General features: G+C 41.5%; 1 protein-coding gene across 2 annotated transcripts in view; it reads left to right on the plus strand.

Annotated features, from left to right (window-relative positions):
• LOC132834735 (fibrillin-1-like) overlaps positions 1-15991 on the plus strand; it is a 589699-nt gene that overhangs the window by 195596 nt on the left and 378112 nt on the right. For both annotated transcript variants that reach the window (XM_060853700.1, XM_060853701.1), the window contains exon 8: positions 9958-10083. In XM_060853700.1, the coding sequence (XP_060709683.1) occupies positions 9958-10083 (126 nt within the window). The remainder of the gene's footprint in view (positions 1-9957; positions 10084-15991) is intronic.

The following is a 15991-nucleotide window of genomic DNA, read 5'->3' on the forward strand; positions in this document are numbered from 1 at the left end:
TTTTCCTTAACCCTGTTTGCTAAAGATATTTCATGACCCCATTTAGCCCTCTTAATCCCTTGTTCCAGATTGGTCCTACATTCCTGATATTCTTCCAAAGCTTTGTCTGGTTTCAGTCGCCTAGACCTTACGTATGCTTCCTTTTTCCTCTTAGCTAGTCTCACAATTTCACCATTTATCTATGGTTCTCTCAACTGCCTCTTCTATCCTTCATTTTCACAGGGATACGTCTGTTCTGCACTCTAATCAACCTCTCCTCAAAAGCATCCTTCAAGCAGCTGCTCACTATCCAAATTTTGCTATGGTTGGCCTTCCCCCAGTTTAGCACTCTTCCTTTAGGACCACTCTCATCTTTGTCCATGAGTATCCTAAAACTTACGGAATTGTAATCACTATTCCCCAAATAATCCCCTACCAAAACCTCAACCACCTGGCCAGGCTCATTCCCCAACACCAAGTTCACTTTGGTCCCTTCCTGAGTTGGAAGTGAGGATTGCAGATGTGGAGATCAGAGTTGAGAATTTGGTGCTGGAAAAGCAGCCAGATGGAGGGCTTATGCACGAAACGTCAATTCTCCTGCTCCTCGATGCTGCCTGACCGGCTGAGCTTTTCCACCACCACACTCTCGACCCCCTTCCTGAGTTAGACTACTGACATATTACTCTATAAAATCTTCCTGCTGGCTCCCTAGAAATTCTGTTCCATCTAAACTTCTGATACGAAATGGATCCCAGTCAGATTTGGGAAAATTAATATATCCCGTCATCATCGCCCTGTTGCTCCTACATCTTTCCATAATCTGTTTACTTATTTGTACCTCTACCTCTCTGTGGGGATGCCCCGTAGTACAGTCCCAACATTGTTACCGCATCCTTCCCATTTCTAAGCTTTGCTCATATTGCCTCACTGCTCAAATCCTCCATAATGCCCTGCTTCAGCACGGCTGTGATACCCTCTCAGACCAGTAATGCAACTCCTCCACCCCTTTTCCTCCCTCTCTATCCTGCCTGAAGCATCTATATCCTGCTATATTTAGTTGCCAATCTTGCCCTTCCCTCAACCAAGTCTCAGTAATAGCAATAATATCATGCTCCTAGGTACTAATCCAAACCCTAAAGTTCATCTACCTTACCGACTATACTTCTCACATTAAAGCAAATGCATCTCAGACTATCTGTCCCTTTACGTTCATCATCTGCTCCCTTCCTATTCTTCCCCTTAGTCGTGCTGACTTCATTATCTTGTTCCTTACAAGCTTTAGTTATTACCTCCTTGATGTCCACTGCCTCTCAAGCCACTCATTCTTCCTGCCTATTTTTTTCATTTCTACTCTGAATAGCGCTGGTAGAAATCCTAAGATTACTACCTCAGAGGTCCTACTTCTTAACTTGGCTTGTAACTCTATAAATTCTGCTTGTAGGGCCTCATCCTGTTTACAGAGGAGCTTTGATTATACGGTATTCGATTATCTGATTATCCGAATTTCCGATAATCCAAACAAAATAGACCCCATCTATGTCTTTTGGATATTCAAGGTTCCTCTGTATTACCTATACCATTGGTGCCTGTATGCAGCACGACAGCTTCATCAATGACCAACCTTTCATTACAAAGTCAGTGATGGGAATGTTCGCTGACGATGACAATGTTCAATACTATTTGTGACCCTTCAGATACTGACGTATGTAACAAGACCGATACAACATTCAGAGTTGGATTAGTGGCAAGTGGCCATACAACTGCCAGACAATGACCACCTTCAATAATTGTCAATGTCATTGCCATTGTTGCATCCTGTCATCAACATTTTGGGATTTGCTACAGTCTCAAGCCCGAACTAGACCAGCTATATAAAGTCTATGGCTACATGAACAGGCCAGAGGCTAGAAATTGTATAAGAAGCAACTCCTATCTCCCTAAGGCATGTACCTACACAAGTCACAAATCAGTATTGTGATAGAATACTGTTCACTTTCCTGAATGAGTACAACTCCAATAACGTTCCAGAAACTCGATGTAAAAGAAGCCCATGTCTTCAAGCTCCTAAACATTAGTTGCCTTCAATTATAATATTGTGCACTATATTCATGCAGTAACTCACTGCTCCTCCTTTCATTACCTCCAAACCCATAACCTGAACCACGTAGAAGGACAATAATATAGCCTGATGAAGGGCTTATGCCCGAAACGTTGATTCTCTTGCTCCTCGGATGCTGTCTGGCCTTCTGTGCTTTTCTAGCACCACACTCTCGACTCTGATCTCCAGCATCTGCAGTCCTCACTTTCTGTAATAAAATAGCCTTGTCAGCAATATTCATGTTTATATGAAAGAATATTTTTAAAAACATTGATACAGTTTTGCTTTATAAACCCCTAATTTTTCTTTTGCATTCCTTCTTCCTGTGGAGCTATGTGTTAGCTTCATTTAAATTCAAGGAAACTCATGATTATGAAGCATTAAGAACTTCATGACTTAGTGCATCATTAAATCAACAGTGTTTTACATCATTCCTCATGCTACGTTAGCTGTGCTCCTGTTAAGTACGGCCATGTTAAAATTAAGCTGAATGACTTACTTCTGTTCTTACATTCAATGTAACTTTGAGACTCCATAAATATATGTGTTGCAGTGTTTGAGTCCAGGATTAAGTTGTTTCAAACTTGCACATCAGCAGGTTTTGCAACAAATTGTAAATTAATCTCTGATCTTGGAACACAAATGAGAAGAAAATGGCATTGAAACTGTCTTAGATTTATGCATAATTAACTCCCTAACTTCCAAAAAGCATTTGATACCGTGTCGATCAAAAGCCTTTGTTAAGTTCATGGAATATTAGGGACAGCAGTAGAAGTCATAGAATCATACAGCACGGAACCAGACCCTTTGGTCCAACTGACCAGACATCCCAACCCAAATCTCATCGCACCTGCCAGCACCATGTCCATATCCCTCCAAACCCTTCCTATTCATATACCCATCCAGATTTGGCAGAGGTATAGTAATAGGTAAAAATGGTTAATGGATTATTTTTCTGTTGAAGATCTATTTCTAGTGAAGTTTCCAAGGATCAGGGTTAGGACCCTTTAATGTATTTCAATCTTAGTATGCAAGGACAACTTCAAAGTTTGCAGAGAATAAAAAACTTGGGAGCATTTTAAACCATGGGGAGGACAGTGTAGAACTTACAAGGTTTATCTATTGGGTGGATAGATGGTAGATAAAGTTACTGTGGAGCAGTACGAAATGATATTCTTTGATACAGGTCATTCTGCTATAAAGCTTGTTTCATCAGCACGAATTGATAAAACTTAATGGACAAATTGTGGACATTATTTGGATAATGCAAACTTTCCGCTGAACAGGCATAGCTGTTTGCTATTAATATCTTTTACAGTGCAATTTTCAATAGCAGTTTTTCATAGCATGATTTTCCAAAGCATGAGGTTGCAGAGGGACACAACTGTCAAATTGTAGCAGACCAACCGTTGAGATATCTTTAGCAAACAAGGTTAAGGAAAATCCCAATGCCTTTTATTTATGTATAAGGAGCAAGAGGGTAACAAGAAAAAGGGTTGATCCACTCAAGGACAAAGGATTAAAATTATGCATGGAGTCAGAGAAAATTGGTGAGATACTTAATGAGTACTTTGCATTGGTATTCACCAAGGAGAGGGACATGACCGATGTTGAGGTTAGAGATAGATGTTGGATTACTCTAAGTTAAATTGGCATAAAGGAGGGAAGAAGTGTTGGATATTCTAAAAGGCGTTAAGGTGGACAAGTCCCCAGGTCTGGATGGGATCTATCCCAGGTTACTGAAGGAAGCAAGAAAGGAAATAGCTGGATTCTTAACAGATATCTTTGCAACATCCTTGAATACGGGTGGGGACAAAATGCCAATGTTGTTCCCTTGTTCAAGAAGGGTAGCAGGGATAATCCAAGTAATTATAGACCGGTGAGCCTGACGTCAGTGGTAGGGAAGCTGTTGGAGAAGATACTGAGGGATAGGATCTGCTTACTTTTGGAAGAAAATGGGCTTATCAGTGATAGACAGCATAGTTTTGTGCAGGGAAGGTCATATCTTACGAACCAAATAGAATTCTTTGAAGAAGTGACAAAGTTGATTGATGAAGGAAGAGCTGTTGATGTCATAAACATGGACTTCAGGAAGGCATTTGAGAAGGTTCCCCATGGTAGGCTGATGGAAAAAGTGAAGTCGCATAGGGTCTGGGGTGTACAAGCTAAATGGGTAGAGAACTAGCTTGGCAATAGAAGACAAAGAGTAGAAGGAAGTTTCATAAAATGGAGACCTGTGACCAGTGGTGTCCCATAGGGATCTGTGCTGGGACCTCTGTTCTTCGTGATACAGTGTATACATAAATGATTTGAAGGAGAGTATAGTTGGTCTGATTAGCAAGTTTGCAGATGACATTACGATTGCTGGCATAGCACATAGTGAAGGGGACTGTCAGAGAATGCAGCAAACTATACATAGTTTGGAGAGTTGGGCAGAAAAAAAAGGCAGATGAAGTTCAACCCAGGCAAATGCGAGCTGATACATTTTGGAAGATCCAATTCAAGAGCGAACCAGACTGTAAATGAAGAAGTCCTGGGGAAAATTGATGTCCAGAGATATCTGGGTATTCAGGTCCATTATTCCCTGGAGGTGGCATTGGACGGGGTATCGAGTACAGCAGTTGGCAGGTCATGTTACAGTTGTTAAGACTTTGATTTTGCCACATTTGGAATACTGCATGCAGTTCTGGTCACATTGTTTAAAGGATATGCATGCTTTGGAGAGTGTACAGAGGAAGTTCACCAGGATGGTACCTGGTATGGAGGGAGCTAGCTCTGAAGAGAGGTTGAGTTGATTAGGATTATTTTCATTAGAAAGATGGAGGCTGAGGGGAGACCTGATTGTGGACTACAAAGTATGAGAGGTATAGACAAGGTGGATAGCAAAAAGCTTTTTCCCAGATTGGGGGACTCAATTACTAGGGATCATGAGTTCAAAGTGAGAGGGGAAACATTTAAGGGAGATATGTGTGAAAAGTTCCTTACACAGACAGTGATGGCTGCCTGGAACATGTTGCCAGCAGAGATGGTAAGGACAGGCAAGATTGTGTCATTTAAGATGTATCTAGACGGATAGATGAATGGGCAGGGAGCAAAGGATGAAGACCCTCCGTACAGGGGAACCTTGATTATCTGAACGAAATAGGCGGGCACTATTTTGTTCAGTTGATTGATTAAATGCCTTTCCTCTGGGGCTTGGAGTTTTTAAAGTCTGCTCTCCGTTCAGGAGACTGCACCAGCACACAGCATGCGAGATCCCGACCCCAACACTGCCTCCCGCCTGCCCCCCAACCCTGTCCAACACTGCCTCCGCTCCCAACACCACCCCCGCGCCCTGACAACACCTCCCCCCACCCCGATTCGAACATAACCCACCGCCCCCCCCCAAAACCCGTCCATCACCAACCCCCACCCGCAACACCCCCCCCAAACACCTCCCCCTGCGCCCAACACCGCCTCCGCCCCCATCCCCGTCCAGCACTGCCCTCCCTGCCCAACCCCCATCCCTGTCTAGCGCTGCCCGAGCCCCTATCCCCATCCAGCACTGCCCTGCTCCACTCCAGCACAGCCAGACTGGACACCAACAAAAAGACTGCTGCTGTGCTGCCTTTGTGGGGTAAGTCTCCAAATAGCGCACGCACGCACACACATATATATATTATATACATACACACACCCACATACACACTGCCACACCCCCACACACACATATATATATATATTATATACATACACACTCAGCCACACACACAACGTTTTACTGTAACTTTTTGACAGGTTCCATCTCTGCCCTGTACAGGACGATATTGGTCAGATTATCTGGGGATGTGGGGGTGGAGGGAGGGTACACCCCTCTGTAGAACTCCAGGGAAAACGTTGGGGGAGAGAGAGGGCGGGAGGTCAGTCATTTGGAGACGGTGCCTGTTTAATCATTGCAAACAAAAGACGCGATTATTGTTGGAAACACATATTTGATGCAATGTTTCTATCGGGACCTCAAGATCCTCTTCGGATAATCTGATTTTCGAAGAAATGGCATTTGGATAATCCAGGTTCCTCTTTAAATAGGCGGCAGGTTTAGATAGAGGATCTGGATTGGTGCAGGCTTGGAAGGCCAGGCGGCCTGTTCTTGTGCTGTAATTTTCTTTGTTCATTGTAAGGTAGTATCAAGCAAAAGATATTATTTGAAAGGGTGTGCAGCAACAGAGAGACTGGATGTATATTTGCATAAAGTTAACAACAGGTGGAACAGTTAACAAATTGTGCAGTTTTTTTGGGCTTCATACACAGTGGCATAGTGTACAACACCAGGAAGTTATGCTGAAATTATAAAAGATATTAGTTAGACCTCAGCTGGAGTGTTATGTCCAATTCAGAGCACCACAGTATAGGAAGGATGTGAAAGAATTGGGATGTATGCAGAAGACATTTCCAAGAATGGTTTCAGAGCTGAGAAACTTCAGTTATGAGGACAGATTGGAGAAATCAATACTGTTTCACCTGGAGGGAAGAAAGCTAAGAGGAGAGACCCGATAAGGATCTGGACAAAGTGGGTTGATGGAAAATGTTTCCGTTCGTAAGAGAATTAAGGAACAGTGTGTGCAGATGTAGTGTTTTGCAAAAGAAAGCAAATGTAAAATAAACAAATCTTTAGGTACTGTCCACAGACGCTGTGGAGACAAATTCAGTTAAGGTATTGAAGAGAGCATTAGATAATTGCTTATATTCAAATAACATTAGGGTTATGGGGAAGGGGCAGGAGGTTGACACTGAGCCAAAATACTGAGAGAGCCATTGTGGACATGATAAGCCAAATGGCCTCCTGTACTATAACTATTCTATGAACTCTCAGCAGTGCTTTTCAGGCAAAGCACTGACAGCTGGATCCTGAAAATGGTAGTGTCCTTCAGCTGTACTTTGAGGATATCAAATCTTTAACATAAACTGAAGAAGATAATAACTTTTTATAATTAGATTCATTTATTGGATGTGTGGTTGCTGGTTAAAGTCAACATTCGTTGCCTATCCCTTATTGCCCTAGAACTGAATGGCTTTCTAGGCCTTGTAGAGAGTAGTTCAGAGTCAGCCACAGCTTGGTGGATCTGGAGTCACATATAATGTGAGGCAATGTGAGGGTCCCACGTTCCCTTCTCTGAAGGATAGTGAACCAAATGGAATCTTATGATTAGATTAGATTCCCTACAGTGTGGAAACAGGTCCTTCAGCCCAACCAGTCCACACCGACCCTCCGAAAAGTAACCCATGCAGACCTATTTCCCTCTGATTAATGCACCAAACACAATGGGCAATTTAGCATGGCCAATTCACCTAACTTGCACATCTTTGGACTGTGGGAGGAAACCGGAGCACCTGGAGGAAACCCACACAGACATGGGGAGAATGTGCAAACTCCACACAGACAGTCGCCCGAGGCTGGAGTCGAATCTGGGACCCTGGTACTGTGAGGCAGCAGTGCGAACCACTGAGCCACCATGCCACTCTATTATAACTTTAGATAATAGCTTCATGAAAGGATTTGAAAAGTGTTCCGTGGACATTAGCCTGGGCCTCTGGATTGTTAGTTCATTGACATTAAGCAAAGACTATCATGCACCTGACCGTGTACAGCGGAACCTCAATTATCCAGCATTCACTTATCCAAATTTCAGATGAGCCGAAAAAGTTCGCAAGGTCCCAACTCATGGTTAACTATTTTATCCGGCATTCGATTAAACGAACAAAATACTTCCCAGCGTGTCCTTTGGATAATCAAGGTTCCTCTGTATTAGCTATACTTATTTTCTTTAGAGGTGTACCACAAAATTATTTGTGTCATAAGATTTAACAGATGGAAAGTTTGATTGTATTTGATTTCATTGTATTTGATTTTGTGGCTTACTTGTAAAGTGTTTTATACAGACCGAAAATCAGTTACTTGATTTATTGCTTTGGATCAGATTTACCAGACTTTCTCAGTAGTTCCCATGCAATTTCCTAATATGACTTAGACATACCCAATACATTTTATTGGTTTACAGTTGATAATTTATTTCAGTTGGTAATCTTAATCCTGAAACATCCAAAATGTAGAGGGTTTTGGGGATGATGAGGTGGAAGATGGAGAGTGGGAGAAAAACTGAGATTTTCTGACATTACTATATAGGGGAATGTGAAATATTTAGTGCAAATTGAACAAGGAAATGCAAGAGCTCTCGTTAGGTGATCATGTGCTTGTGCTCCAGAGAGCTGTATCATTTGAGGTCACAAATGTTGCAAGCTGTATTCAAATCCAGTAAATGGACCTCTTTTAAAATTGTCGAGTAAAAAATGAGGTCTGCAGATGCTGGAGATCACAGCTGCAAATGTGTTGCTGGTCAAAGCACAGCAGGCCAGGCAGCATCTCAGGAATAGAGAATTCGACGTTTCGAGCATAAGCCCTTCATCTGCCTGGCCTGCTGTGCTTTGACCAGCAACACATTTGCAGCTCTTTTAAAATTGGTTTGACTTGCATCAAGAGCATTTGTAGTGTATATCCAGTGCTGTTTTCAATGTACATCATTGACAAAAAGAGTCATTATCTCTCCAGAATCCTATACCATAAGACCATAAGACATAGGAGCGGAAGTAAGGCCATTCGGTCCATCGAGTCCACTCCGCCATTCAATCATGGCTGATGGGCGTTTCAACTCCACCTACTGGCATTCTCCCCGTAACCCTTAATTCGTTGTGACATCAAGAACTTATCAATCTCTGCCTGGAAGACATTTAGTGTCCCGGCCTCCACTTCACTCTGCGACAATGAATTCCACAGGCCCACCACTCTCTGGCTGAAGAAATGTCTCCGCATTTCTGTTCTGAATTTACCCCCTCTAATTCTAAGGCTGTGTCCACTGGTCCTAGTCTCCTCACCTAACGGAAACAATTTCCTAGCGACCACCCTTTCCAAACCATGCATTATCTTGTAAGTTTCTGTTAGATCTCCCCTTAATCTTCTAACTCCAATAGATACAATCCCAGGATCCTCAGCCGTCCCTCGTATATTAGACCTACCATTCCAGGGATCATCCGTGTGAATCTCCGCTGGACATACTCCAGTGCCAGTATGTCCTTCCTGAGGTGTGGGGACCAAAACTGGACACAGTACTCCAAATAAGGCCTAACCAGAGCTTTATAAAGTCTCAGTAGCACAACGGTGCTTTTATATTCCAACCCTCTTGAATAAATGACAACATTGCATTTGCTTTCTTAATCACGGGCTCAACCTGCATGTTTACCTTTAGAGAATCCTCAACTAGCAATCCCAGATCCCTTTGTACTTTGGTTTTATGAATTTTCTCACTGTTTAGAAAGTAGTCCATGCTTTTATTCTTTTTTCCAAAGTGCAAGACCTCGCATTTGCTCACATTGAATTCCATCAGCCATTTCCTGGACCACTCTTCCAAACTGTTTAGATCCTTCTGCAGCCTCCCCACTTCCTCAGTACTACCTGCCTGTCCACCTAACTTTGTATTGTCGGCAAACTTCGCTAGAATGCCCCCAGTCCCTTCATCCGGATCATTTATATATAACGTGAACAGCTGCGGCCCCAACAGTGAACCCTGTGGGACACCGCTTGTCACCAGAATTTATACCGTATTTATACACTTAGTGTTAACTTTTGATTCACAAGAATCTGGATATTTATATGGGAGAAGTGTTGCAATGAAGATTTAGTAGAATGTTTGGAGGCTGGATATATTATAAAAACATTTGCTTCAATGTAATTATTAAAAGGACTAACAAATCTAGAGATTAAAATGATACAGCAGGTTAATTTTTTAAATTTTGTTTTGCTATGAATAAAATTTCTTTTACTAACATTTAATTTTTTTATTGATTAGATGTTGACGAGTGCAGTACTGTTCCTGGTATATGCCATGGAGGTGAATGCTCAAACACAATTGGAAGTTACTTTTGCAAGTGTCATCATGGCTACCACCCTGCTGGAGATGGTTCAAGATGCATTGGTGAGTGATGTGGAATTAAATGGATAAAGTAGCCAAATGTAAAGAATTAAATCTTTAGATTTAGGGCGGCACGGTAACTTACTGGTAGGGCCGGCATGGTGGCTCAGTGCTTAGCACTGCTGCCTCACAGCACCAGGGACCTGGGTTCAATCCCAGTCTTGGGCGACTGTCTGTGAGGAGTTTGCACATTCTCCCCATGTTTGTGTTGGTTTCCTCCGGGTGCTCTGGTTTCCTCCCACAGTCCAAAGATGTGAAAGTTGGGTGAATTGGCCACAGTGTTCAGGAATGCGTAGAGTAGGTACATTACTCAGGGGTAAATGTAGAGTAATAGAGTAGAAGAATGGACCTGAGTGAGTTACTCTTCGGAGGGTCGGTGTGGACTTGTTGGGTCGAGGATCCTGTTTCCACACTGTAGGGATTCTACTCTATTCTAAATGTCATTTTGCATTTTAGTAGTAATGTATTTATTTGTTGGATTGTTCAGTAAATCAAATAAAAGTTGATGAATCCTCGTAATTAGTCTATTCAGTTTTGGAAGAGTTTTTTTTAAACAGCTTGAAATGCAGTACACAGTTGAAATTGAAAATAATTTAAGAAAAGACAAAACTGTTGAGATTATGCTATAGAATAGATTAATGTATTTGGCAGAGAAAGAAATTTCAAACTCCATTTTTGTTTCGTAATGTAATTTCAGGACAAAGGTAAATTTATGAAGTAGTCATTAAACAGTGCTAAGTTTGGATTCTAATTACCATAATGATAATGTAAAGAAGAAAGGTTAAGTCACATTCTACTTTTTAAAACATTACAAGTGTCGAATTTTAATGATGCGTTTATATTATTGAGTTCAGCAAGTATATTCACTTAATGACCTTCAGAGATGCCAACACAATTGCACTAAAATGACTTTGGCCTCCACCCCATCAGGGTGCATCTACAGAGTGGCCATTCCAGCAACTGTTCCATAGAGGGGAAAGTCTTCTCCATGCCACCTTGTGTTTTAAAGGAGTGGCATTCCTCCCTTTTTGGACATGGTGTGCACTCTTCTTTTCACCAGAGGCCTCCTATTCCACATGAAGTCTGGTCTTAGTAAAAAGCTCTTATTGTCACAGGCACAAGTTAGATCTTTGGTATAGTTGAATAATGTTTGTTCTCATGCATGGGGTCAGGCCCAATGATGTGTACTAGCACAATTGCAGACTTGACTGCACACATGATCTCAACTGCAGGACAATTCTTGGGTTCTGAGATTTTGTCATGCCTTCTTTCCACACATGTGCTTCTCATCTCATTTTTTGATGTGCTTGCCTTGGCTACTAGAGTTAATACCCCTTGCAGGGTTTTGAATGGAAGTTTGAGGGAGGTGGGACAGTGCCAGCCTTGGTTGTTGTATTGGTTTTGGGAGCCTGAGCCATTTTTTTCTCATATGCCCTACTTTTTTCCAAGCATGGCTCCACATGCTGTCAGATATTGAACAGTTCTAGTATGGGCTACTCATCTCGTGCACACTTCCCAACCATTCTTTGAAAAACACTTTGTCACTGGAAGGACTACATGTGCTAGAGACTTCCCTCAGCCCTATCTTGACCTCACTTCCCTCAGTTGTTGAAGATAGGGCAGGAAGAGCTCACCCAGACAAAATGGTAGTTGAAGGAAACATGGTGTTTTGCTGAAGTGCATCTTGCAAGCATTACATACCGATGTTGTTATGAGTTGGTGATGTGGAGAGTGAATGTTGAAGACAATAGAAAGGTTGTCGGTCAAGAATGCTGATTTATCATGGATACTGATGAGTTTTGTGAATGTTGTTGAAATTGCATTCATCCAGACAAGTAAGTATTGCATCATACTCATGATTGAAAAATTTATTCACTGAATATGGGAATTGATGGTGAGGCTAGTATTTACTACCCATATGTAATTGCACCAAGGAATGTAGTTGTAAGCTGCCTCCTTTAACTGTTGCAGTCCTCAGAGTGTAGGAGCACAGTGCCATTAAGAAGTGAGTTTCATGATTTTGACCCATAACAGTCAAACTGTTATAATGGTGATATAGTTCCAAGTCAGGATAATGCATGGCTTGGAAGGGAACCTACAGGTGATAGTATTCCCATACGTCTGGTACCATTGTCCTCCTAGGTGGTAAAGGTTGTGGGTTTGGAAGATGTTTTTGAAGGAGTCTTAGTGAACTACTGCTATGAATTCTAAAGAATGTACTATCTGATACTACTGTGTTGGTGGTGGAGGAAGTTAATGTTGAAAGTAGTGGGTGGAGTTGTGTCTGATTTGGCCTGAATTCTGTTATGATTCTTGAATACTGTTGGAGTTGCACCCATCCAGACAGATAGGGACCATCACATCTCTGACTTCTGTCTTTTTGACAGTAAACAGGCATCAGAGAGATGGCAGGTGAATTACCCATCCAAGAATTCCTAGATCCTGGCGTACTGTTGTAGCCCTGTATTTTTCTGCTGCCTTGATGCACTTTGTGTGGTTTGATCTGCTTGTACTGAGCACAAAACATTAAAACTAATATTCAGGCTTACATAGAACAGTCCAGCATAGGAACAGGCCCTTTGACCCTCCATATCTGTGCTGACCATTATGCCATTCTAAACTAATCCTATCTGTCTTTACATGGTATGTATACTTCCTTCCCTGCTTGCTCATATCTGACACACACACACACACACACACACACACACACACAGCACATTCCAGGTACATGCCTTGCCTTACACATCTGCTTTAAACTTTCCTTCTGTCATCTTAAATTGTAGCCCCTTAGTATTTGATGTTTCCACTCTGGGGGAAAAGACAACTCTAACATCCACCCTAATCCTCTCATAATTTTACATACTATCAGGTTGCCCCTCAGCCTCTGACACTCGAATGAAAACAAGTTATTCAACTCTTGATGATCTTCCACCATTGAGTAGGATCATACTGAACTGAAATTCCTGACATCCATTCTCCTGCCTTTTCCCTATAACGCTTGATTCCCATATAGATTAAGAATCTACGTAGGAGCAAATTACTGTAGATATTGAAATCTGTACTGAAATCAACAAATCTGGAGATCACAGCATATCAGACAGCTCCCAGGGAGAGACAGCAATCTAAAATTTTGAGTCTAGATGACTGTTCATCAGAGCTGAAGTGAAGTGTGGAGGGAGCAGCATTTATGCTATAGTTGGGGGTGGGTACAGTGATGGTGGGGTGTAGAGTGCAGGGTGGAGAAAAGATGTTGATAGTTCAGCTTAAGTGATTGGAATGTGAGAATGGCAAAACAATGATATGTCTACCTGCTAGACTTGAAAGATTAGACAGCGCCACTGAGGTGTGGAAAGGGAAGAGAGGACATCGTAGTAAAGAATGTAACAAGTAAAGTAAAAAGAAAGGGAAGAAATGGGAGAATGTAAAAAGTAAAGCTAAAAGAAAGGGAAAAAATAGGAGTTGGTTCACAATTTGAAGGTGTTAAACTCAATATTGACTCCAGAAAGCTATAAAGTGTTGAGTCTGAAGATGAGATGTTGTTCCTCCAATAAGCTTTTACTTAAGTCGTCTTCTGTAGTCAGCTTGACATCTCTGCCTTACAGTCTTCCTTCAACCAGACAAAATAACTTCTTAAAGTGACAGAATTGTCACATCATCTCTGACTTAAGTAGGCAATGCCTTACTTTGAGATTATTCCTACTAGTCCCAGACTTTCCCACAAAGGGAAAAAAAAAATCTCTGCATCTACCCCCTATAAAACTCCTTAACTATCTTGCATTGTTTAATAAGATGTGCTATCATTCTTTTAAACTTCAGTGAATACAGGTCCAACCTACTTAACAGCTCATCAACAAAAGTCCCTTGAGACCTAGAATCAACCTTGTGAACTTTCTTTGGACTGCTTCCAATGCCAGTTTCTCTTTCCTTCAACGAAAGGACTAAAACTGTTCACGGTATTCCAGTTTTGCCTGACAAGTGCATTGTACAGTTTTAGCAGAGCCTCCCTACTTTTGTAAATCATTTGCTTTCCCTCTTTTATTCTTCATTCACTTTGAAAAGAGTGGCACCATTCCATTTGCCTTCACTATTACCTACTGAACCTGGATGCTAGTGTTTGTGATTCATGTATTAATATCCCAAACTGCTTTCTGCAGATTTTTTCCATTTAAATAATATTCACTTCTTCTCTTCTTCTGCCAAAGCACACAACCTCACATTCCATCTGCTAGTTTCTACTAATCCATTTAATCTGTAACCTTGTGTATCCTTCTGTTGACTCCTTGCCTTCCCACATATTTTTGTGTCATCTGCAAATTTGATCATAATACAGTCACTCTGTCATCTATGCCATGAATATTTGAAATAATTGTTACTTCAACACTAAAGCATTCCACTAGTTAAAGATTACCATCCTGAAAATGCTTGTTCATTCACAATTCTATCTTCTATTAGTTAGGCAACCCTCTGTTCATGTAGAAAGTTGCATATCAACATTATCAGTGAGCCTCAATGAATGCCTTTTGAAAGCCTAAATACGTTACATCTACTGCTTCCCCTTTATCTGTTTTGTATGTTAACTTCTCAGTGAATTAGAGTGTAGAACATAGAACTATACAGCACAGGAATGGGTCCTTCAGCCCACAATGATGTGCCAAACATACCAAATTAAACTAATCCTTTCTGCTTGCCTTTCATCCATATCCCTCTACTCCTCGCATAATCATGTGCTTATCTAAAAAGTCTTCTAAGCACCCCTATCATATCTGCTTACACCACCATCTCTGGCAATCCACACTCCTACCACTTGCTCAACACATCTCCTTTGAATTTTCTCCCTCTCACCTTAAATGCATGCCCACTAGTTTTAAAGATTATAACTCTGGGAAAAAGCTTCTGACTGTCAACCCTATCTACACATCCCATAATTTTATAGATTCCACCAAGTCTCCCCTTAGCCACCACTGCTCCAGAGGAAGCATCCCAAGATTTTCTAGCCTCTGCTTATAGCTCATACCCTCTAATCCAGGTAGTATTCTAGTAAACCTCACCCGCAACCTCTCCAAAGTGTTTGCATCCTTCCTGTAATGAGGTGACCAGAATTGAATGCAGTGCTTTAAGTGTAGCCTAATTAAAGCCTTATAAAACTGCAACATGACATTATGACTCTTGTACTCAATGTTCTGACCAATTAAGGGCAAAAATGTCATATGCCTTCTTTACGTTTCCCATTCAGCAGCTATGCACTTGAATCCCTAAATCCCCCTGTAGATCAATGTATTATATTTGTCAGTCATGATTTCCCCTTCTTGAAATCATGCTGACACTATTTGATTGTATCATCTTTTTCTAAATGATCTACTATTGCATCCCTTCTAATGCATTCTAACATTTTTCCACCGACATGAAACCAGTGTTAAGCTAACTGACCTGTCTTTTTGTCATCTCCCTTTTTGAGAGTTGTTACATTGTCAGTTTTCCAATCTTCTGGGACACTTCCAAAATTGAAGAATTCTTGGAAAATTGCTGCCTGTGCATCCCCTATTGCTGCAGTTCCTTCCTTTAAAATCCAAGGTTGCAACCAATCAGGTCCAGTGGCCTAGTACCTTTCGCTCCATTATTTACCCTAGTACCTTTCTCTGGTGACATTTATTGTGTTTATTTCCTCTCCACCTCACACCCTTTAGTCCCTTGATTATTTAGTATTTTTGGAATACTATTACTGGCTTCCACAGATCTAGGGAATTAGAATACAAATGTATAGAAATCATCATACGTTAGTGGTTCAAAACCCTGGTGTGGTTAAATCTGGAGTATTGTAAGCAGTTCCGGGAAGACTAAATTGGCTTTGGAAGGATTATGGCTGAAAATGTGTTGCTGGTCAAAGCACAGCAGGCCAGGCAGCATCTCAGGA

The sequence above is a fragment of the Hemiscyllium ocellatum genome, chromosome 42 (assembly GCF_020745735.1).
Source record: "Hemiscyllium ocellatum isolate sHemOce1 chromosome 42, sHemOce1.pat.X.cur, whole genome shotgun sequence".
In the NCBI taxonomy this organism is placed as follows: Eukaryota; Metazoa; Chordata; class Chondrichthyes; order Orectolobiformes; family Hemiscylliidae; genus Hemiscyllium; species Hemiscyllium ocellatum.